The 23467-nt window shown below is 39.4% G+C and overlaps 1 protein-coding gene across 2 annotated transcripts in view; it reads left to right on the top strand.

The window, feature by feature from the left end:
- The window catches only part of CLYBL (citrate lyase beta like), a 170418-nt gene extending 147186 nt beyond the window's left edge, over positions 1–23232 (top strand). For both annotated transcript variants that reach the window (XM_032678824.1, XM_032678825.1), the window contains exons 6-8: positions 1168–1335; positions 6351–6475; positions 22593–23232. In XM_032678824.1, coding sequence (XP_032534715.1) covers positions 1168–1335; positions 6351–6475; positions 22593–22688 — 389 coding nt within the window. In that variant the 3' untranslated portion in view covers positions 22689–23232. The remainder of the gene's footprint in view (positions 1–1167; positions 1336–6350; positions 6476–22592) is intronic.
- Positions 23233–23467: the final 235 nt, after the last annotated feature.

The following is a 23467-nucleotide window of genomic DNA, read 5'->3' as shown; positions in this document are numbered from 1 at the left end:
CCTGGGTTTTACAGGGCATTGATGCTTACTTGTGCTTCTTGCCATTCAACACCAAAAATTAATGAGAAAAAAAACCTGTTGAGTCACTGAAATAATTTTAAAACACTATATAAATAAGCAATATGCACATGCTTTTTAGAACTACATTTAAAAGTCCTAAAATTCTGGTGTCTGCTTCATCAATTCTTCATAGACAACTGTCAGTCAGGCTTTTGATATCATGCACAAATACTCTCCTGCTACATTTTGCTTTCATAAATTTACTTAAATATGTCACATGTCAATATAACCACATATTCACATGAAAGCACTATTAGCCTTCCTAAAAAATAAAAAGTGCTTCACCATTTCTTTTATAAGAGGCCACTTAGCTTCTGATTCAGTTTAAAAATAAATATAAAAGCACAGAGCTATCAACTTCTAAATTAAAAATAAGTATGTTAATGTAAAAATTAGCATTGCTTTATAAAATATTCCTTACAAACTGGAAGTCTGTATCTAAATAGTGACATTATTATTATTATTTTTTTACCACTAGGTTTCACATAAGCACGTTGATTAGCTGGTGCCCTGTGAGCACATGAAGTCTCATGAATACTTTTGCTTCTTCTCAGAAGTCATCTACCGTCATTTTTTCATTCAAATACTAAAGCTTAAATATTCAGCTTAGGACATCAGTTGTGACAAGAATCAGAACGAAGGAAAGTGCAATTCTATTCACAGTGTGAATTTTTTAACCATTTAGTTGGACCTATTATATCAATTTTTGTAGAGCTTCTCTTGCTGTAATGCTTCTCACTGTCTATGCAGTAAATACTAAAATCAAATAATTGCTTCATTTTAGTTCCAAATCAGCAGTCCTCACCAGAGAAAGCTTACACTGAATTCAGTCTTACAACTTCTAATTTAAACCAAATCAAAATGTGAATTTATGAGCTAATGTTTCAAGAGATGGCTTTTTTTTTAATTTTTGATAAAGCAGCATTTTTTTTCCTCAGAAGAGTATCATTGTGGCTATATAACCTTACACCCCTCTTCTGTTTTCTAAATTCGTTAAATAGCATCTCAAACTTTACTGTATTTTTTTTCTTTTAAACAGGAACTATTTAAAGCAGAAAGGTTTAAAAGACTCTCGTCAGCTGTTCTTTGTTTTCATTATTTTCGTAGGTTCAACAAGCAGTAAGGAAACTCACGATATTCTATATGCCAGGCAAAAAATAATAGTCACAGCAAAGGCATTTGGCCTTCAAGCAATAGACCTTGTTTACATCGATTTCCACGATGAAGACGGGCTCCGCAGGCAATCAAGAGAAGGTGCCTCAATGGGATTCACCGGTATGACTTTCTGTTGATGCCTTAAAATAACGTGTATCTTCTTCATTTTAAATATATTGCTACATTTACTGTAACTTAGACAAATAACTCGATTTTTATTTCAGGTCATTTATTGAAAAACTCATTATACCAAGCTCTTCTATGTTCATTAGTATCTTAAAAATTGCAGCTGGAAATTTTGCCTGAAAAGTCACAGGCTGCCTTTTAAAACCACATGCCATGAAGCGTGTGACTGGTTTTGAAGAGAAGTTGGGGTAGAGGCTGTGCAGTGATTCATCCCATCACAGAGCATGGGAAAGGTGATACTGTACTCTGCAATGGCCACTCAACAATTGGAGCCTTTTCTCTTTGTTGTAACCATGGCAGTTGTTAAAAAATACTTTTTAGGCAAAGGAGGGGAGAAGCAAATGTCGTATGCTAACTGTTAGGAGAAAGTTATTTTCTTGTTATTTTCTTTGATTTCTTTCTCATCTCCTGGCTCCCCTGCTAGTAAGTGCTGGTGACACCTATGGGTACTGGCAGACAGCAAGAGCAGCAGGCTCCTTGCCCCAGAGTCTTGTAATGCAGCCTGTTACACTGAGATTGGTGTACCAGGTCACTCGGACACCGTGTTGGGATGGCACAGCCACCAAAGTTTGTGGTTCTGCAATAGAAAACAGTCATTTAACACGTCCATTAGAGAATTCTAACATATAGGACGAACATTACATTATCTTTTCTCTAACCATCACTTAGAATATACATACAGTACTAGTACATCCCTTAGGTTTTTATTAACAAAAGCATGGGTCCTGGCAATGCTACCTAGCAAACTCTGTTTTTACAGTTAGCTTTACATGATATCTTAAAGCACCAAGGAAAAAAAAACAAGTGTTATTTTAAGTGATTTCGGCGTACCAGTGAAAGAATAGCAATCAATGCTCTTCAGCACAAACTCTGCTTTACTGTCTGCAGAGCTTTGACATTTGCAAAACCAAATATTGTTTCAGAGGTGAAATGGCTAGCTCCTCACAGCTACATTATCCACGGCCATGTGGACTTCCACCCTTCACTCATCTGCCTTTGAAGTTGGAAAAATAATAGAGCTGCTGACTGGTAGCACCTGCTGACGGCTACCTAGTCTCAAGCAATATTTCCTAGCTTAAGGAAAGGCTTGATTTTTGAAAAAACATGGGTATCTGAACCTCCTGTTGACAGAAGATGGAGTTGCAGATGCCTAGCACCTTTGAGAGCACTCTTTTTGAATGCTTAATGTGCATTTAAATACTTAACTCAGGCTGCCAATTTAGGAAATTTAGAAATGCTCAGCACAACTAGTGTTGATGGTGGTTTGGACTCCACTGACTTTATGGTGGAAGTTGTCTGACATTGTCTGACAGGGTCCAGACAGGAGAAAAATAAAAAGGTCACATGTGGCAATTTAGAGTGTAAAGTGACTTTCTAACTTGGCCATAGATGTGTCTTGCCTTTCCATACAAGGAGTAAAGGTCTGTAAAAGGTACAGACTTCATTAAGGTGAACTCACAGCTCCTGCTCTTTGCCTCCTGCCTTTCTGCAGGAAAAAAACACATTTCCAAAATCCAGCAAACAACCTGACCATAATATCATAATTAGAGACAGGCAGTACTGACTTTTCTGATTTTTTGTGGGGGTGGGGGTGGGTGGAGAATTTAAAAATCTGTTTAAGCTAAAACAAAACAGCATTTTTTCATTTCATTTTGTAAAAATGAACAAAAATATTTTAGGTCAATCTAAAACCTTTCACTTGTTCTTTGTTTCTTTTGCTTACAGTTTATCTAATGCTTTTATAATTTTTCTTGCTTGTTTTGATTAAAGTAAAATGTAATTTCAAAACTGAAAAAAAAATCTTTTTTTCCCAAACCTATATAAATGAAACATTTTAACATTTCCAATTTCATTCATCACAGAAAATTACAAATGGGTCTTAGCTTAATCCATGACCTTGTATAAAGCAGAAGTGTGTACATCGTATTTGTCACTGACAGTCCTCTGATAATGTGAGGGTAAAGTACTGAAATGTCACCTTAATAACAAGTCCAAAATGTGCAATTCTTCTAATTTTTAAATATATAAGGTCCCTTTCTGCTACTTTTTCACAAAGAATCAGATGACCTGAGGCTTCCAAATTGCTCTCTTAGGTGGAGAACACTCATTTATTTGCATGCACAGGGCTGAATCCACCACCCTCAAAAGCAATGCAAATCCAAAATATTCACTAAAGGTATATATCCTTAGATATCCCCATATTACACCAGTAGAATTTACCTTAGTGTAATCAAATATGTTCACTCAAGATTAAACAAGTGAAATAATATAACAAAGAATTTACCAGATATGTAATTACTGTTGTGAACCTCACTGCTTATGTAACCAAGTTTTCTTTTCCAGTTATCTTAAAAGCAGCCTGATTTTCCTTCAGTGAGTATGTTAACATGAAATCAAATGTTTTCAAATGTAATTTAGCCAAATTAATAGTCCTTTCATATGTATATGTATATATATTTATTTATATACATATATAGCCATAGACACACAGCAAGATGCTTTACAATGCCAGTACCTGTGGACTTTAAAACTGTGTGTTGCCTATATAAATAGGCATAGGTTTTAGAAATGTTTATGTAAAAAATTAGGTAAACCTTGCCATACACTTTAACAGACAACTTAGTTATTATATAAAGTCCTGTGCCACATGCTGAGAAGCCAGATATAAATACGAAACTGTATAGGTTTCCTCTCTTTTGCAGTCTTTTGTAGAAGACTAAAATGACACCATCATACAGTTACCTCAAAGACTTGACAGGTATTGATTTAAAGCACGATATATCAAGTGGTACTGTAAAAAGGATTTCATGGTCATAAATTTTAATGTCTTCCAATTTTGCACTCTCTCAGTAACTTGTCAATAACAACAATTCTGTTTAAAATATTTGCTTCATTCCTGCATGGCATTATGTCTGTTACACAGTTATTTGGATATGCAGTCTGTGACAAAAATCAACCAAACGCTATAAATCAAAAGTTAGATTATATTCTCTGTAAATTTTTCAGTAGTGTTTTAATGATAAAATGCATAGCTTACTGCTACAGGTATCTTTATAAAGCAAATTTTTTTACAGAAATGTTTTACACTTTAAAAATCATATATATGTATTTTTAATTTTGTTATAATTATAGACTAAATGTAATTCAAAATATACTCAATATTTTTCCCAGAAAGTTAAGCTCCTTAGGATTTTTCAAGAATTGTTGGTACACACTTCGATTTTAGAATTAGTAGTTTACCTAGTGAGAATTTGTTACATTACAAATAAGGAACATCATTATCTTAATAATGATGGCATTTTATTAAATTGACTAAAAAACCTTTAATGTAAAAAGCATTGGCTTAAAAAAAAAAACTCTGTGTAATTTCTTTCAAAAAATATAGCTCTTACAGGGGTTTAAGCTTTTACCTATTCTAAAACTATTTTTAAAATAGTTATGAAATTGAAATTTCAAACTGAGTATTTTTATGCTTGTAAAATCATAAACTAAACGTTATTTAATAGGAAATAAAATTGAGCCGCTTATGGCTTTTTAGCAAAGGAACACAGCAACACTGAAAGACTACTATTTCTTTGCTCATTTAATTAAGTAGATTTACTTTGTACTCCAGGTTATCACCCACATGCACTGTAGTCTGACAAAAGTAATCCCAGGGTTTTTTTGCCGTGGTTATTTCATTGAAAATACGTGTATTTCTGCGGTCACGCATCAGGCTTCTCAGATCAAGTGGTGGGCTGATTTCTAACTTACAGCTGGCTTAATGTCCGTAAGAACAGGGGAGCAGATCCCGTTGTGCAGGAAACCTCCGTAGGTCCTGACACTCCAAACTTTTCCTTGCGTGCAAGTCTCGCTCCTGCGAGCGGCTGCAGCAGGCGGCCGGACGGCAGGGCTGTGGGACCCTTGGTCTGCAGGGGACTGCTCACTTGCTGGCAGGTTGGCAGGATCAGGCTCATCCCTCTAACTAGTTCTGTTATCTGGCACCGAGGAGAGTTATTAATTCCACGGGAAACTGGGAATTACGGGAGCCTCTCTTTATTCAAATACTTTGAAAGCAAACTGCAGAAATCACACCAGTCTGTGAAATTCGCATAGAAATGAACTAATAATGTCAAACGTTGCACTTTTAAAATTAGCAAACAAATTAGACGTGTATTTGTTTTAAGGTAGCTAAATACAGTCACGGATTAAAATTGATTATGTGGCTGTCTATTCATGTTTGAAAATCTCTAGTAAAAAATAAAAGGCAACATCTATTTTTATTTTCTTAACTTATGTTTATACAAGAAAGGATTAAAAAAACCCTGCTTCATAAAACCTCAGGACACTGCTGGTAGTTGTTTAGCATACTGGTGACTAAATAAATATTGCAGCCTACCTGCAACTGCCAACAATTGCAGCAACAACAGTTTAAACACCATTGAAGATTTTATGATGCTAAGCCAATACTGAGAATTTAGGGCATGATCCTTAGGTTACTGGTAACTTTTCAGTCCTACAAATCTCTCACCATCTTCTTCAGATCTCATTTTCTGAACACACTGTAATGCAACTTATTTAAGAGTGTCTGGAGCTGCTATTTACATAGTTAAATTCAGAGATGCATTATACTTAAGTGTTATTGGTTGCCCCAGACAAACAATTGCACCTGAAATGACTGAGAGAAGAAGTATGGATCAAAATGGGGAGGGAGGAGAAAGAATCATGAGTTCTTTTAAACTATACTGAATGTAAGCATAGCACAAGATATTTTTATTCTTAAAAAATTCTGGCAAAAAGTTATCTGCCTCTTTTCCAGTTTTAAAAATAAAAAAAAAAAATCAAGTAAAATAATTAGTTAAAGAGCAAGAAAGTCTGCAAGGCATATGAGAGCCTCAAGTGGTTGGAACATTTTGCTTGAACATCTGTTTGTCGATGCATGATTCTGGTGTTATTAATCTTCTTTGTAGGTAAGCAGGTGATTCACCCCAACCAAATTGCTGTTGTCCAGGAACAGTTCTCTCCGAGCCCTGAAAAAATAAAGTGGGCACAAGAACTGATTTCTGCTTTTGAAGAACATCAGCAATTAGGCAAGGTAAATATTCTGTTAATATACCATAGTGGAAAGCAAATCTGAATAATATTTAAGATTTAGAAAGGTTGGGGATGGCTCTTTGCATTTATCTTATGAAGTGTGCTGTAACTGAGAGGAATGCTTATGAAATCTGTCTCCGAATAGACTACAGACTATATTTATTATAAATGTCTCACTTCCCAATATATTTAGAAATAGAACTACTATCTTTTCTTTCCCTCCATTTTAACTTTAATTTTTTGATTACACAGCCTTTTGAGTACCTGCATATATCTACGGCTTCAGTGAATTAAAAGTGATTCTCCATTATGCCGGAGAATCACGGTGTTACTGTCAGATGAAAGTATTTGCAACCAAAAGACAGGTAGCCTGGCAGACAACTCGGACTGCTTGTGCACAGACATCACTTATGGAAATAAATAAATGGATTAAGAAGCCTTGGATTTCTTAAAAAATCTATGTCAGTAGACCTGTTTCACTTTTGGGGGTTTGATCCTGCAAACATGCTCAGTAGTGAGTGAAGGTACTTTTGAGAACAACTGCTTGCAGATTGTGGTTCTTAATCGTTAAAAATGGGAATGTTTTATGTGCCTTTGTACCAATTGCTGGACCTGAATTTTGGATAGAGGAGAAAGCAAATTAACACTAGAATATGATTGTTCCTAATTTAGTGCATCATTGAGTCTCACGTTTCCTGCTCTGTGGGTTTCTGCTATGTAAATATTGCGGTGGTGATGCACAATCTGTCTCCACTTTGTGCCAGTAATACTTAAATTAGGGGTCGCCTGAAGGAAGATTTTATGCTAGTTGCAGCATTGTCAGTTAATTATCTTAAAGGTTATTTGCTATAATCCAGTTTGCCTCTTTTTGAAAGAAAAAAAAAGTTGCAGCCAAATGTATTTATCTTAGTTGCAGCCAAGCCTGGGCTAGTTAAAAAGCGAAGTCCCAGTGTCAGAACGGGGACTGCAGATGAGCGGGAATAGTTCACATGTGCTTGTGTGACATTCAAGTAGGAGACAAATCCCTCCAGTTGTGAAGTTCATCTATAAGATTGTGCACAGGGTCTCACTTTCTCTGGTGCCATATAAATGTTTTCTGTACATTTTTTTTCTGCTTTCTGATGGTTAGAAAAAGATTGGGATGTGTGCCTTCCCTGTTCCCCTGCATTTCTGATACTACAGATGTTGTACATTAAAAATGCTGTAAAGGTCAAAACAGAAATTATGCTTTCTTCTCAGTAAAAGTCTGACAAGGTATTTGCTATTGCTCTGCCCTTCTCTTCAGCAAGCTATCGCATCCCCTTTGTGGTACCTGGGTGTTTCCACTACAGCCATGACTATGATATTCGGGTGCTGTCCTGAGCAGTGATTTCAGGGTCACTATAAGGATGCTGTATGACTGTATCTCTTTGTTCTGTTCCCCTTGGCTTTGAAATGTAGCTTTGTACACGCAAACAATATAGAAGCAAAAAATGTGTGATTGGTTTTGCCCATTATTCCGATTTACAAAGCTTGGCTCCCTTACAAAAGGCTCATTATAAACATAATGGTAGTGTAAATGTGTAGGCAGGTAGATGCAGAAAGAAGAAAGTCAAACAACATACTCAGCCAAATATTGTTTATGTTTCTCATGTGTTCAATACTATTCATTCAGCTGCATTTAATGTCAGAAACTCATCTAAGGAATACCCCTGTCATATGAACAGTCAATTAGGAGACTGAACTAAATTTAACTGTAGTCCCAGTATCACATTATCACTGAGCCAAACATTTAATCTTGAATAATTTTGTATTTGGCAAGCATTAGTCTTTGGATTTGTTTTGAAGCTGCTATTTTACTGAAATAATACGGGGGGGGGGGTTGTCTATATCAACCATTCGGGTGGGGTGAGGGGCTTTTGGGTTTGGGGAATGTTTTTCTCTTCATAAATGTTTTTAAAATAGGTTATAAACTCCTGTAGTTAGCTACCAGAGCAAATTTACTGAGGGTTTGTGGTTTGGGCTATTTTTTTAATCAACCAGGTTGCATGCTTCATATATTTTTGCATGTAACCATCTATCAATAAAAAAGGACAGGCAGGTTAATATGTGAATTTCTGGATCTTGTAGAACTGTTATATTACCAGACTTTATAACAAAATTGGAAAAATAGTTTTCCATGTAATGCTGACAACTCCTTAACCGAGTTTATAATTTGCTATTATGATTGTGTCAGTAAGAAGAGCTTGGACCATCTGATTACTTAATATTTTTTTCAAAGCAAACATATCTCACTGAGGGATCCTCTCACTCTGCATCCTAGTGACATGCTAAAATGTAAGTAATAACTCTTCCCCTACCACCTCCTGGCAAATACTCCACGCAGCGGTTTTAGTAATCCTCATGTCCTAATGAAACACCTCTTCTGTTTTCCTTTCCCTTTTATTATATTAAAGTGTTCATGTCAGTAAGACTAAAAATATAGCTGTGATTAATATGGTTGAGACTTGCATGGGTTTGCCATGTTATTAATGAAAGTTGAAAGCCTGGAAAAAATAAATGTGAGGGATTTGTGCAGCTGTTTGTGTGGTAGATAAGTTACTAGTCTGCAGTCTCTGGGATCATAGTGTACTATTAATTTGGTTTAAAGTTTGATGCCCTTAGTTAACAATATTTTATATTAAAATACAGTAATAAGCTTGTATAATCTATTCCAATTTGAGACCTACATTTGTCATAATAATCTGCTTTTGAAAGAAGACTGAACCAGGCTACTTCATCCTGGAGGCTGAAATGCTTTGACATAGTAGCCCCCAAATACGAGTACTGAGGTCAGGAAAAACTAGGATCTCAGATAAGCCCTGCAGAATTAGAAGTGCTGTGGCAGTGTCCAAACAGAAAAAAATTAGAGAGCTAGCCAGCAAGCCAGAAGGATTAGGGCTTACCTTATGGAGATAGTCCTGTTTGAGGGGTTGCTTTGGTTTGGTTTCTAGGTTGTTTTGGTTGTGGGGCTGTTTTTTACATTTCTAATCCAACTGAAAAATAGCATATCTAGGAAATAAATGGTAACATGGTAGTTTGGACAAGTAGAAGACAAATGTTGAAAAAGTACCTTTTGTATTTTATTCAGCTATTCATTAAGTGCTCTTTTGTCTAGAACTTTGAGATCTAAAACTGAAAAGCGCTTAAAAAGATTTCTATATATTTCCAGTAGAACTGCATTACTAAGGAATATGATTTTCAAAATAAAAATATTCATCCTAAAGAAAGCAGGCATAGCTGTTGGGAAGGTCTAAATATAAGATAAATGTCAGTATGTTCAAAAATTAAAAAGAAGAGTAATAAACACCATTCCGGTCGTCTAAAGGACAATTTCTTTTAGAAATTTCTGAAGCATTTGTACCACATTAAACAGGGAAGGGATCTTATAAATACCAATTAACTGAATTCAAGTGGGTAGAGTTAGCAGGAAAAGTTATTAGCCTATTTTAAGAAAAAGATCTGATTTCTAACAATGAGGGTACATAGTCTTACTATTTAAGTAACTCCTACATTTACATTACCAATATACTGGATACAGGACTGTAATCTCTTCTATATGTAGTGAGTGTTCATATATGACAGAAAAGTAAGACATTAAAAATGCATTTTTAAGCCATTCAACTTATAAATACATCTGGCACAATATCATTATCAAAATTAGGATCTTCCTGAATTGTCTTGTTTTTAAATAAAATTCAAATATAAAGAAAAGCAGAAGAATAAAGTAAAAGGTTGATTACACATTTATCTCACGTACTAATTTATAATGCTTTCAAAGCACCCACACATTAAACCAGGGAATAACTAAATGCTGCCACCAAAGTCACTTGTCAAGTAAGGATTATTTAGAGTTAAGGTAAGTAATTCACAAACCCAAGTTGCAATATGGGTTGAATATTTTAGATCCCATAGAGCAAAACAAAAGAAATATCTGTACATGCCACATACAAATGCACAGAGTGCTTCTAAGAAGACTTTTAGCATATGTTTCTTGCATTATATTCTGTGCCATTGTATATCATGTTCCCGGCAGCTGAGGAATAATATATATGAACTCCAGTGATTTGGCAAACTATGCAATTTCATTTACGGACCTTTCCAGGATTATGAAAAATCTTAGGATTGCATTTATTTACACAGCATCAACCCAACAAAGGAATGGAAATTTCCAGCAGTGGCTCCTTTATAATGCTCTTTGTTTAGGAAAAGCTACCCCAAGCCACTGTATCTTGGAGACGATGCGCCCTCGTGCTTGGGCCAGGTCCAGCTCCCACTGCCTCACAGGGCGGTCTCTCCATGCTTCCCTCCCTCTTCCGACCGTGCTGCAGACCCTGTGAGGGCTCTCCGTGTACGGCCCCAGCCACACGGGATCCAACCCGTCCCAGTCCAGCCCCTGGTTGCTAGGAAAGCAGGACCATGTCCCAGGGGTGCCAGGCTTAGGCTGCCTCTTGGAAGGGTTGCCCTGGAGCATCCCTCTGCCATGGGGCTGTATGGGACCTCATCGACCCACAGGGATTATATTGAACTTTATAGGGCATTATATCTCGGGGCTTTATGAGGAGCTGGGAGTGAGGGAGCAGCCCAGCTCCCCACTCTCCTTGCCCAGGACATACTGCAGAGCTTTGAGGTGCCACCACCTAAGCTGGATCCCATTCCAGGGTGACAATGGCAGCACAGGGTGCTGCCATGCCTCTGTGCATGCTGAACTGCAGTGCTGTTAGCCCTCCCTCCGAGAACACAGGGCATTTGTTGTCGTTTATGTTAATTAGGCAGTGTATATTTCTTCCACTGCAGAGCAGAGGATTCAGGAATTTGTGGTAAATTGCCACCTTTTTGGAGCTTCAGCCTTAATATAGGCTCAGATGCATCTCTATGCAAAGGTGAAGAGTGCTGGTGGGATTTAAGCATGGGCCACTGCTATGTTGTTTATCTTTTTAAAGAGCGGCCAAGTGAAATTTTAATGTGAAAACTGATGAATAAATAGAGGTCAAGAGAGCTTATATTAGTACTCAAAGTTTCTCTATACAGTTTTAGTATTTGAAAGATACTTTAGAAACGTGTTCTGTGTCACAGTTGAAGGCTTTTCTCTTAGAAGCATCCATCTGGGGTCAAATTTTGAACCTTTACAATGGAGCAGAAGGGGTTGCATTGGCTAATTGCTTGTGCTATACTGGTTCCTACACTGGTGAAATCAGTCCTGAGGGAGTTATGCCAGGTGGGGAGAGAAGGAGACAGATTTTACTACACGGGGCTGCAAAAGCTTCTAAGCAGGGCAGAAACTCATACAAAACATTTTCTTGCCAACTTCTCCCCCTCCCACTCCCCAGCAGGCATTTGGTGGCTCTTAATCTGTTTTCCGCCACTCATTAAAGACCTGTGTCCAAAATGTGGAGGGAGAGAGACTCGGGTGGCACTTTGATATTTCCCGCAGGGAGAAGTTTCTCCATGAGCCTGGAGCAGGACAGATGCTGTGCCCCTCATAGCCTTTCCACCTGGAGGTAGCTCCTGGAGGAGGAGGCTCCTCCTGTCCCAGGGGACATGGGCCCTGCAGAGGGGTGGCACCTCTCTGAGTTCTTTCTAAGCAAGGCACAAGCCCTCTCTATCCTTGTTGGCTCAAGGAGATATATGCAGGGTGAGTGCCCTTGCTTTTGGAAGGGCCATGCTGTGTCGGCACATTCCCAGTCAGTCAGTGCTTTGTTATGGGCATGGAGCGGGAAGACACCCATTGCTGCAGACACCTGCCCGCCATCGTGCCAAAACCTGCTCTGCACCAAGCAACCCACCGAGGCAACTACCTACCTCCAAAATCCCTTTCTAAAAAGCATTAACAAGAACTCATGAGCCTCGTTTCAATTTCCAAAGCAGTATCTAACTAGAGATGTAATGTTCTGACCAGATGGCTCTTTTAAAGGCTTACTGAGGGAATTCAGAAGCCTGTACAGCCAAAATATTGTTTCAGTTAATTTAAGTAGCAGCGGTCTTGCTGCCTTTTCACTCCTCTCTGTGCTAGCCAGCTTTTTCAGGGACCTGGAGAGGCTCTCTGCAATAGCTCTCTCAGCTGAAATAGAGAATCACAGTAAAATATGGCTGTTCAATCCTATTCAGAAAATGAACCTAAAATTAGAAAAAACAGAGAACACAAAAATACAGGCAATTCCATTCTTGTTGGCAGAACGAGCTTCACTATTATTATTTTTTCTCAACTGTGTTGTATTTTACAGCTACCTTTCCCCTCAGTATCAAATGCCTTTTGTGTGTCCTGTAATCAGTCATTTACTTTCAGATTGAATTTTCTAGTTTATGTTTAAATTGCATCCATGACCATAAACCTCAAGTTAATTCCAAATTACTTAATTAAGGGTATCTGAGGATACTAAGGTCTTAATATTAGTTACTTTTCACTTTTCCATATAATAACCATGATGCTCACTAGGGGGAAAAAATGCATCATTGGATAGGGTTTGTCCAGGAAGCTGCTTTTGTGCTATAAAATGAAGATTTGCCTGGCAACAGCAAGCGTACTCTCTAGGATTCTTCCATTCACGATACATAAGACAGAGAATGAAAACCAGTGGAGAATATTTCCAACTTCTAAAATGTCCCTCAGTTTCTTTAATTTTATTCTTTCCTACTCAAGAGGAGCATACAGGAAGGCAACAACTACAATGAGAAGGTAACTAAAGAAAGTGCAAAGACAGCAATAAAAATCTCCTCATGTCTGCCCTCCATTCAGGGATCTTAAATAGGTTGTTTGCTCAGTGAGAGGGAGAGACTTGGGGGGCTTGAAGGAGTCTCTGGTGTTGGACCAAGCAGGATTCCCAGGCCCATCCCAGCTGAAAGGGCTGTCCCCAGTGGTTCAGGCAGCTTGGGGGACTGTAAGAGGGGAAAACAGCTTGTCTGGCTCACACAGCAGGGCAAGACCCTTATATATGTGTATTAGTGAGGGTTCGAACCATACTGAATCTTGAAAACCATGACACCGTTGCAAGCTCAACAAAACTGATATTTATTAACAAGAGGTGGCCAACAAAACAAACAAACTCAAAAGGGAGGAAGGAGGAGAGAAATAAGCCCCCAGCACGACCTCCCCAGTTACCCAGCTGTTGCCCATAAAGTTATCTTACCAACCTAGCATGCCTGTAAGTACCCATAGCAGAAGCTGCATCCTTGGAGAGTCAGTAAGTTCACAAACTGGCAGGCGTCCCCGCCAAAGGCAACGTTGTCCTTGAGGTAAAACTACGTTCCCCAAGAAAGCGCTATCTGCTTTTTATACAGTTAATTGAGTGACCTCAACCTCCGCAGGTGTGGCCATCACCGCCAGCCAGAGGCCCTCAGTCCCACCCCCTATTATGCAAGTGCATCCCTTCAGAGCATGCGTGAGAATTTTGGAATTCCCCGTACACATGCGCGGTATGCTTTGGGGGTCTTCCCTAATTGAGTCGGAGGTCGTGATTTCCTCCCTTCTTCTTCGGTTTCTCCTTCAAATGTCCTTGGCAGACGATGAACCAATCACAGAACACCAATTAATATAGTTTATACAAGAAGCTCTCTCCCCAGGGACGAAGCTACCGTTTTATCAGTGAACTTGGCAGGGAAAGAACAAAACTTTTACAGTTGTCTGGGCCAAACACAGACCAAAAGTATCAGCATAAATTCACCCTGATACAATATGGGGCTGGGAAAATAATATCAGGTGGAGAAGATGTGAAGGACCTTGTAGGTCCTTGATCTTCATCTTTCCTGCCCTACTGTGGACTTGAAGGATCACAGAGTCCTTCCTACCTGTTGAGCTTTAGAAAGGGCTTCTTCTGCCAGAGTTCTTGTACTGCTGCTTCGGAGTTATTTGAGGCAAAAATCAGTCTCTATTTCATGTGGTTGTCGCTCTTTCTTTCTTGACCTTTTGTGTCCTTCCATATGCTCCTAGAGGTAGAAGTCTATCTCATACAAACAGGCCTGCTTCTGGCGTTATAAACTGATTTATCCTCTGAACTCACTGACTACTTCTACTCCAGTGGAAGTTTACACTGACAAAAAGAAACAAAAGGTAGTGATATTTAATGTTTTCTTCATACCAACAAAATGGCTACAGAAATTTACTGATGTTGATACTTGGCAGAATTCCCTCCCTGTCCATCCTTCAACAGATCAGAGAGACCCACTGAGCATCTCCTCTTGCCAAGAAGATATCTTTGACAAACCTTTTCAGGGATCATTTATTTTCCTCAGAGATTTTATGTACAAGTGTCTTTCAACCCATAATATTGCTACAGAAAAGGAGCAAATGTGAAAGTGTTCAAAGGAAAGGATATGGAAATATGTAGCTCAAAAAACTGTCCATATAGCTTGCTGTCTGTGAAGTCTTCAGTTTGTCATACGTGACTATACGAGTTATTTGGGCATTTCCTACCTATTGCAAACATGATAAAAGAAGGCCATAGTTGTCTGTCAGCTTGCCCTGGAGGCAGGACAGGCCTGACCAGAGAGGAGGGAGAGACTTTATCTTGTTATAGTCTGGAAAACATGCTCAGTTGACCCAGATATCTTTGAACACCTCCTAGCAGCTCTCTAACCTTTGGAAGTTCATTACGAGAAGGTTCAGTCATGACCCAGCTCTTTATGACAGCTCTTTGGCTAAAACTTGCAGAAGAAAAAAATTAATTAAACCTGCATTCAGCACCATCACAGCTGTTAGCTTATTTCCTACTCTTGACTTCCCCAAAAATATGGTCTCAACCTTCTGTTTCAAGAGAAATCATTCCTTTGTACTCAGGATAATCACTCCTCCCCCAGGCACCGACCCAATGTCATTTGCTGCAACCAGAACTCTTTTCTCTTTTGTTCATTACCTGTAAGCAAACCCGAGCATTCTTTTTAAGCCCCAAAGCAAAGATTTCCAAATTTCCTCTGCAGGGAGTCACTTAAACAATGTGTGTTTTCATTAATCCCAGGGGAATTATCTTCCTGAATGCCATGCTTTTTATGGGGAGCCTTTGCCATCCACCTGCTCTCTTCCCTCCTTGGAAGAGCAAATCTGCCCTTCTTGCAGAACACAAAACTCTTATTTCCTTATAACAGCTAATAGAGTGCAGGATTAGAGGTAATGTTCTCAGAACCAAGCACATTTTAGTGGGTTTATTCCTTGTATTCCTTGTATTTTATAAAACCTTTGGGTTTCAGAAGTGGGCAAGCCACTGAATTACCTTGGAAAGAATTAGTGTTTCTCAGATAACTGTGGATCAAAGATTCATCTTTGAACTTCAGGGTGCTTGTCTATATTGGTTCTCTGTTTCTCCTAGTAGGAGGTATGCAAGGTTTGCCCTGGCCAGCTGGCATCACCCATCCTGCTCGTTTCCATTTAGCCTGGCATCTGCCCACAAGTGCTGACACAGGTCACAGGGGTTGGAAAGGGACTTACATAATTACTTATTTACACAATGGCTGTATTCACACACAGGCTCTGGCCCATGCTACCAGAGCAGTGTGGGAGCTCTATTTGACTCACGACATCTCCTAATGATGAAGGGGGTGGAGGAGAAAAGCATGACTGGCTAGTTGGACCCCATATGTCCATTTCCCCCAGATCCTAGTTGCACATCCCCTCAAAAGGCAGTCAGGTAGGACAAGAAGATAACCCAACTGCCACACACTCTGCAGGGATTTGATCTGCAAAGGAAAGTATTGCTAGCTAAACTGTTGAGCAAAGTATTTGGAAAAAACCCCAAATCTTTATCAGTGAGGCACTATTTCTAATCGTGTCACGGCAGAGTGCTGTCAAAGGACCTCCCCTCACTTGCGAGATTGCTTGTCTTCCACTCAATAGTCTCCTAACTAGTGGCAGAGGGGTTTTTTGGCAATCTCATGAGCATTAGATAACACATATCTTGGACCTATACTTAATTCAAAATTCAGCAGCAGGTGCTTTCTTGTCCATGTAGAAGTTTCTTGGAACATTACCTTGTCTTGCTTTTCCTTTTCTTCTGCTGGCCTGACTAACAAGACTCTCCTCCATTCCAAAGCCTTACCTACTCAACAGGATCCCCTAGCACCTCCAAGCCTGCCATCTAAATAGCCTGACTAGATTCCCAAAGTAAATTGCTTTTGAAAAAGTTGGCTGTCTTTACACAGTGGCCTAGGACAGCCCATATACTGACACATAACAAATTAACATAGCACTATTGGCTATATTCTTTCATCTGATGCAAGATAATAGCTCTTTTTTATTTGTGCTGTAGACAAGCCACGGTCTTAATGTAAGCTCATGTAATATTTAAGAAAATCCTGGCCACTGTCACATGGGAGTTAAAGTTGCTGGCTACACGTACGATGGGATCTGGTAGAACAAGACACCAAAGGTTTGTTAGCAAAGGCTTGCCAGTGACTGAGGTAATGAATAACAACAGCAGTTGTACTGAAGGTCTGCAGTAACGCCCTTAGTGAGCTCATTGCAGTCATCAGGATGAATGTGGTTAGAGGTATAGATAACCACAGATGAAGCAAATGCTGAGGAAAAAGCCACAAGCATTCCCAGGTGCAGGAATACATCTAATTCTTCTGTCTTGTCAGCCAGTGGAGACTAGCTCGTCTGATCATTGTCCCATATGTCCCAGAACAATTATTATTTTACTTTAATTAACTCAAGTACTTTAATCCACAGCTCAGAGATAATTGTGTCACACAACTATGAGGTGCCTTAAATGTTCTGTATCATGATGGTTTTTATCCTGCTTATTCCTCTCCTTAACCCAGTGGTTTGTAAGGAAACAAAAGATGGTGAAAGTAAAACCCCGTGTAACACTGTCTATTATATAAAAAGGTTTCAGGACAGAAGAAGTAGTATAAAACTTTACATTCCCTGATCTTCTGGAAAAACATGAAGAGTATCTCACTTGTCATCCTGTTGTAGTCAACATCAACACAATTCCATATATAACACAATTCCATTATACCCATGATAAACACTAGCAATAAAATTACCTGTATCATTTCTTCCCCTCTCCTTGTTCCATCAGAACATATTGATCCCCAGACAACACAGAAATCATGGACCCTGAATCCTGTCCATTTAACTTCTAGAAAGCTTCTTATCACTAAAAAGATTATGCTCTGTTTATGAGATGGTCTTATAGATTTACCAAGCTCTTAACTACTCTCAAAAGTTTCACAAAGCAAATGTCCCTGGATGCTGCCACACATAGACACACACAAAAAGAGGAGGCCTTCATGTTCCAGGTAACACTGCATTAATGTGTTCATCTTTTGACCAAGGCAAATAACAGACAAATAACAGACTTTTTCTGTGACTTGATAAGTGTCATTTCTTAGAGGTAAAGGAAATCTTTAAGGATGACATAGAGATATGACAAGAGACATGTCCAAGTTCCATGACCAGAGTTGTCTTCAAAGATGACCCCTCAATTACATGTTGAACTTTGCTAGATCTGAGTTGGGTTTCGTAGTGGCTGCATTTATCCAAAAGGAAGCTCACAGGATACAAGCATAAAGTCTGCCAAACTGATGTGTTACAGAGTTTGGTTCTGCACCTCTTAAGTCTCTCCACAACTACCTGGAAATTTTTCGCATTAGTTATTCTCACTGCACAGTTGGATTTGCCTCCCTTTTTCATGAGCCTATATCTTCATCTCCTGACCTGTGAAAATGACTGTTCTCTGTCAACTCCACCTTATCACGTCTTTTGTCTGTAGACTGGATCTTTTTATCAGCTGGGGCTGACCATTCTCAATTCTATTTTTATCAAGACTATAATTTTTTGCCATTACCTTCTGAAAAAAAAAAAAAAAACAAAAAACCAAACAACAACAAACAAACAAAACAAAACCCAGCAGCCTTCTATAATTTTAATTCCCATACAACTGTTTTCTGTATTTGCCAAGTCTTCTCTATTCCATTCTCAAAGTGCCTTAGGGCATACTGAAATTCAAAATAGAGCTGTTAAGACCTTACTCAGCATGGCCTGCATCTTGCATAAATTGCTGTTACTTTTTAAAAATACTACTACTGCTTTAACAGAGCATTAAAACTCATTGTGAATAATACTACACGGTTCCTGGGGGGAGCAGCAAATTTCACAGTACTGATCCTGCATCATCCGGCCCGGAGAATGTGGTCTGATACAAGAGACGGAGGTGGGGAGCAGATGACTTGGTGGGCTCTGTGGGCAGCTGCAGTAGGCAGACAGACAGGAGTTAGATGAGTCTGCTGCCTTTCTCTTCCTCTGCCCGTACAGAGCTATCCAGAAGGAAACACCTTGAGTCTTTCCTTGCTCATCAGTCAGTTAGAAGGACTCTTAGCTAGTCTGCACCATGACCCAAATGGGAAATGCTGCCCATTCACTTTCTTCCTTGATTCCTCCCTGACAATCTGCCCTGACAGAAGCATAGGGTGATCAGGCTGAAGGAGCAGAGAGACTGTACAAATACAAACCCTTCTGCTGTGTTGTACTGATTTCAGAGCTGTACAGTGTGGACCAGCCAAAGCACCCTCACAGCTCCCATACGCTACAGACTGATGAGTGCCAAAAGTCACCCTATTTCTCACAGGGCTTTGCCTTCAGCACATTCACTGTGTGGCTGCATGAAGGATAGCACTGGATAGGTACAACAGAATACACACTGCATTGCTTAAAATAGGGCAGAGTCTTTGGTTCACAAAGCCACCCCTTCTCATAAGGGCAGCACTTTCATATGCTGTCTGGTGAGTGCTGCAGTTGTCCTCCATTCCCTCACTTCTCTTCCAACTCGAGTTACTTGCACCCATGCACCATTACCCAGAGGCTGCACCCACCGTCTTCGACACTGCCTCCTAGCCGCTCCTTCTCCCAGGTTCTCCATCAGCTTTTACCTGGAGGGACTGTCTCTTCCCAGGGCTGGTCTGACACATTTGATTAGCCTGATTGGAGGGTCCCTCTACAGGTTCCTGAAAAGGTTCCCACTGAATGATTTATATGGTGACATGGCAAGCAAGGGCTACAGCCACCAAACACGATGGATGCAAACCTCAGCCTTGCACTACCCACCTGCCATTGTTCCCATTCATGCTGCAAGCTTCCTTACAAACAGACCCTTGGTCCCATAGTTGAACTACTGGAAATCTAAGTACAGGCTGGAAGTGTGAGATTGTTAAGAAAATTAGCCAAAAAGACAATTTAGATCTATGACTAAATTAATCCCCAGATTAATGCTATCAAAGCAAATGGTGTTTATAGGAAATCTTGTTTTCTTTATATTCATGCAAGAGAAAATCAAAAGAATGCTAAAGGCAAATTTCATCTAGCAGAATTGGAAAAGAGAGCATGGGGACAAAGCTGTAATTACTGGTATTTCCTATCTGTTGAAACCTGTGGGTGGAAAAAGAGTCAGTGAATAGAGTATATTCAATAGCATTAAAATCGGTTTCTTTTTCTGGACTTTAGCTCAACACTGCAAATTAGCAGGGAGAAAATAAGCCTCCGAGTGAACAGGCAGAGAAGCCAACTTCATGTTACCCTTTACTGTTAGAAAAGAAAAAAAAAAGAGGGGGGCATTTTTTCCTTCAAGAATTCAAATCCTAGCAACCCGAAGTACAGCTGCACACTGACAAGCAGGGAACATACAGCAGTTCTCAAGTGGTTCAGTGTTCATGTGTCCACATACACAGTTATCCTGGTTTCCTTTCTAAACATGTTATTTTAATGAAGAGAGAACAAGTATGCTGTTTAATTAACTCTTGCTTTGAAAAAAAGACATCCTGACCCAGATTCATTGTCCTACAACTTAGGCACCTTGCAGAGGTATCTGACTTCAAATCATCCTGTATCCAGTCAGTGGAAGGGATAAGACCCTTCCAATCACGATTTGGACTACCAGAGATCAGAACTGATATTGCTAGGCACCCATCTCTTTCTGAAAACTATCGCTGGTACTTAGGATAACTGAGCTCCTTTCACAAAACTGAGAAGGCGAATGCCAGACCTCAACATATTTCTACCTGTCACTGTCATCCGAATGCAGATTTCTCCTGTAAGCAATAGCTGTTACTGAATTAGCTTTACTCTTTACTTGGCTACTGAACTGGCTGTTACTGAATAGGCATTACTGAATGGCTATAGAAAAAAGGTACAATTAAAATATGTTTTTCTTACAGTTAAAAAAATGTATCTTGCAGTTTGAGATCACTGTGTAGACCTGATTATCCTGAATAAATCCTATGTCATAAAATATTTACTTAGTTCCTAATTTTTTTTCACAATAGCTCATAAATTGAATAGTTTGAGGCTGCATTTTCTGAAAAGGTTTAAAAGTGAAAATGACTGATATGTAGCTAAAATAAATTATTAATTTACTAATGTCTTATTAATAGAAATAACAATATTATTTTTGGTGTTGTTGGGGTAAGGTAGGATTAGTTGTTTGCTCTGTAAACAAAAAAATTCAATTTGAAGCATCAACCTTTGAGTTTTTCTGTCATTCCAGTTATTCTCCAAACCTACCTAAAATATTGCACACTACAGTAGGAAAATCTACTTTGAATAAAGTAGTTTTTACTATTAGGTTTTCAATGGCTTTAATACAGCCTGTTCTTACAAACAACAATATTGATTTGTATTAGATTACTACTTAAGGTGGATTTTTGTCTTAAATATTCCAGAATGCGATTTAGTATTTAATCAATACTTCAGTCAAACTAGATATGCCATTGGAGCAACACATTTCCTAAACATTTGTGTGAAAGGATTATATTTTCACCTTACTTACTGGAGTCCTCTATTTAATGATTATCAAGTCTCAAATGGAAACCAGAAAACAATAAATGGCTTGTTCTCCTCTGCATTTCTCTCACTACACGTTCACAGGCACACATGCTGCTATCATTCTTACCCTGTTCTTGGTCAGCCTCGCTCACTGTCAAATCTAGGACCAGCCTGTGACCCCGTATGGATTGCAGCAGGGCATTAAAAGTGTGCACAGTGCTTCACAGAGACGCCCTATGCAATGCTGGGGCCAAGCCCTCAGTTCTGAATTCTTCAGGGAGGGGATTTCGCATTTGTATTTGGTTTTTTGGGGTTTGTTGGGTTTTGTGTGTTTATTCAAATGTGCCAAAGTACTGTTAGAATTGCAAATAAGTTGGGGTTTTTTGTCTACTGAACTTGAGCACATTTTAATGCAGTGTTTTGTCTTCCAAATCCCACCTCAGCAACACGTGTAGATTAAAGCATCCAAAGAAATAAGTCGGGTTTGGCCCTATTTAAAACATATGTCTTCTGTTTAAATTTTAACTATGATTCACAATTAATTGTTTTAAACTTGTCACCATGGTACCAACAAAAAATTCTTAGGAATACAAAGTGACTTTTGAAACCTGTCCTGGCTCTCAGATCACCAGCGCTGAGACACAGAGTAGTCTTCATCCATTTAGGGAAATTCCCTATATGTGGTGCTCAGGTGGGCTTTACCTTGGCTCCAGAACAGATTTGGGCAATATTATTGTACCATCCACTTTTTTTTTCAGCTTTCATCCCCGTCCCTGGCTCTCAGCACAGGCCCAGCCTATCTTTAGCACCAGAGACCTAATGGAGAGGTGAAACAGCAGGACAGCCTAGCAAACCCCCAAGAAAAGAAAACTTCTCTCCACCCCCACAAACACCCATTGCTGTTTCCTGACAAAGATAACTTTCCTGCCTTTTCCTTCTGTCTGTAGGCAGTTTTGTGCTGACCCTGTGGCACAGTCCTGGATCAACGCTGGAGGTGAGCAGCAGAGCTGCTCCCCAGGTGCTGTGTCTGCCAGCCCCTCTCTCCAGCTGGCATGCACAGCCTTGCTACTCTTGGCCCTCAGTGTCTGCCAGCTAGAAAGGCTGAAACAGGCTGGCTGCACACTGGGCTTCTCTTTTCTCTCTCTTTTTACCTCCTCTTTGGAGCACTTCTTGCTCTCTGCATTTCTTTAAATGCACTTGCCCGGTCTCAGTTAGTTTGTCTCCTAAAACTTGTTCAGGATTACTGTGGGAGCTGCTGTTTCTTGGCAAACAAACGTGTCTTTAAAGAACAAGACAAGCCAACTACAATTTCCAGAGGTCTCTCAGGAAGTTTATATTCTCTCTTTTCCAGGGAGCGTTTACTTTCCACGGGAGCATGATCGACATGCCATTACTGAAGCAGGCACAGAACATTGTTACGCTTGCCACAGCGATCAAGAAAAAATGAGCTGGTAAATGAAGCTCTCGCCATGGGGCCCCAGTAGCTGTTTTTAAAGATGACTATAATACTTGGAGGGTGTGGGGGGGAAATTAAAGATGTCAAGCTTAAGCAGAAATTCATTTCCATTTTGCAGATCTGTCATAGTTTGCTTGCCAGAATAGCTAATTACTAAAATTATTCCTGACTCAAACCACTGCTCACTCCTGCATGGCCCATGTTCTACTCATAGCCTGTGACGAAGTTACATCACCAACTGTGTGACATCACGATAATTACTACAAATGTAGGATTATGACTTCACTGAAGGAGAAAGGTGAAACAAACTCTGAGCTCTGTTGAAAGAGCAGACAAAAACTGATTCAATTGCTTCTATTTCTATCTGTGCTTCTTCCCACTCTGATGCAGAACTCCTGGCAAAAAGGGCAAAACCTCAAATGATTAGGCACCAGTTGAAATAATTGCAATGAAAATCTTGTGTGAGCTTTGCATCCCCCACACACCGCCCTTCTGTAAATGTGCAACAGCCATTAAAAATATTGCTCCAACAGTGCAGGACTCTTGACTTTTTTCTCTTTTTTTTAAGTGGTCTCTATTCAGAGAGTTTCCTCCTGGAAGCATCCAGCCCGGGAAAGGTTGGACGGCAATAAACTTGTAGTTTTCGGAGACACAATGCAGCAGAACTCGTGCATATGGTCTCGAGTCAGATTTACATCACATTAGGGATACGGCTACAGATCATGTGGGCTGTGTGGTTAACGGGCTTAGTAAAGCTGTTTTGAAGAGGT

Source organism: Chiroxiphia lanceolata, chromosome 2, assembly GCF_009829145.1.
Source record: "Chiroxiphia lanceolata isolate bChiLan1 chromosome 2, bChiLan1.pri, whole genome shotgun sequence".
In the NCBI taxonomy this organism is placed as follows: Eukaryota; Metazoa; Chordata; class Aves; order Passeriformes; family Pipridae; genus Chiroxiphia; species Chiroxiphia lanceolata.
Note: the sequence above shows the minus strand (reverse complement) of the source record. Positions and strands in the feature narration are given on the sequence as shown.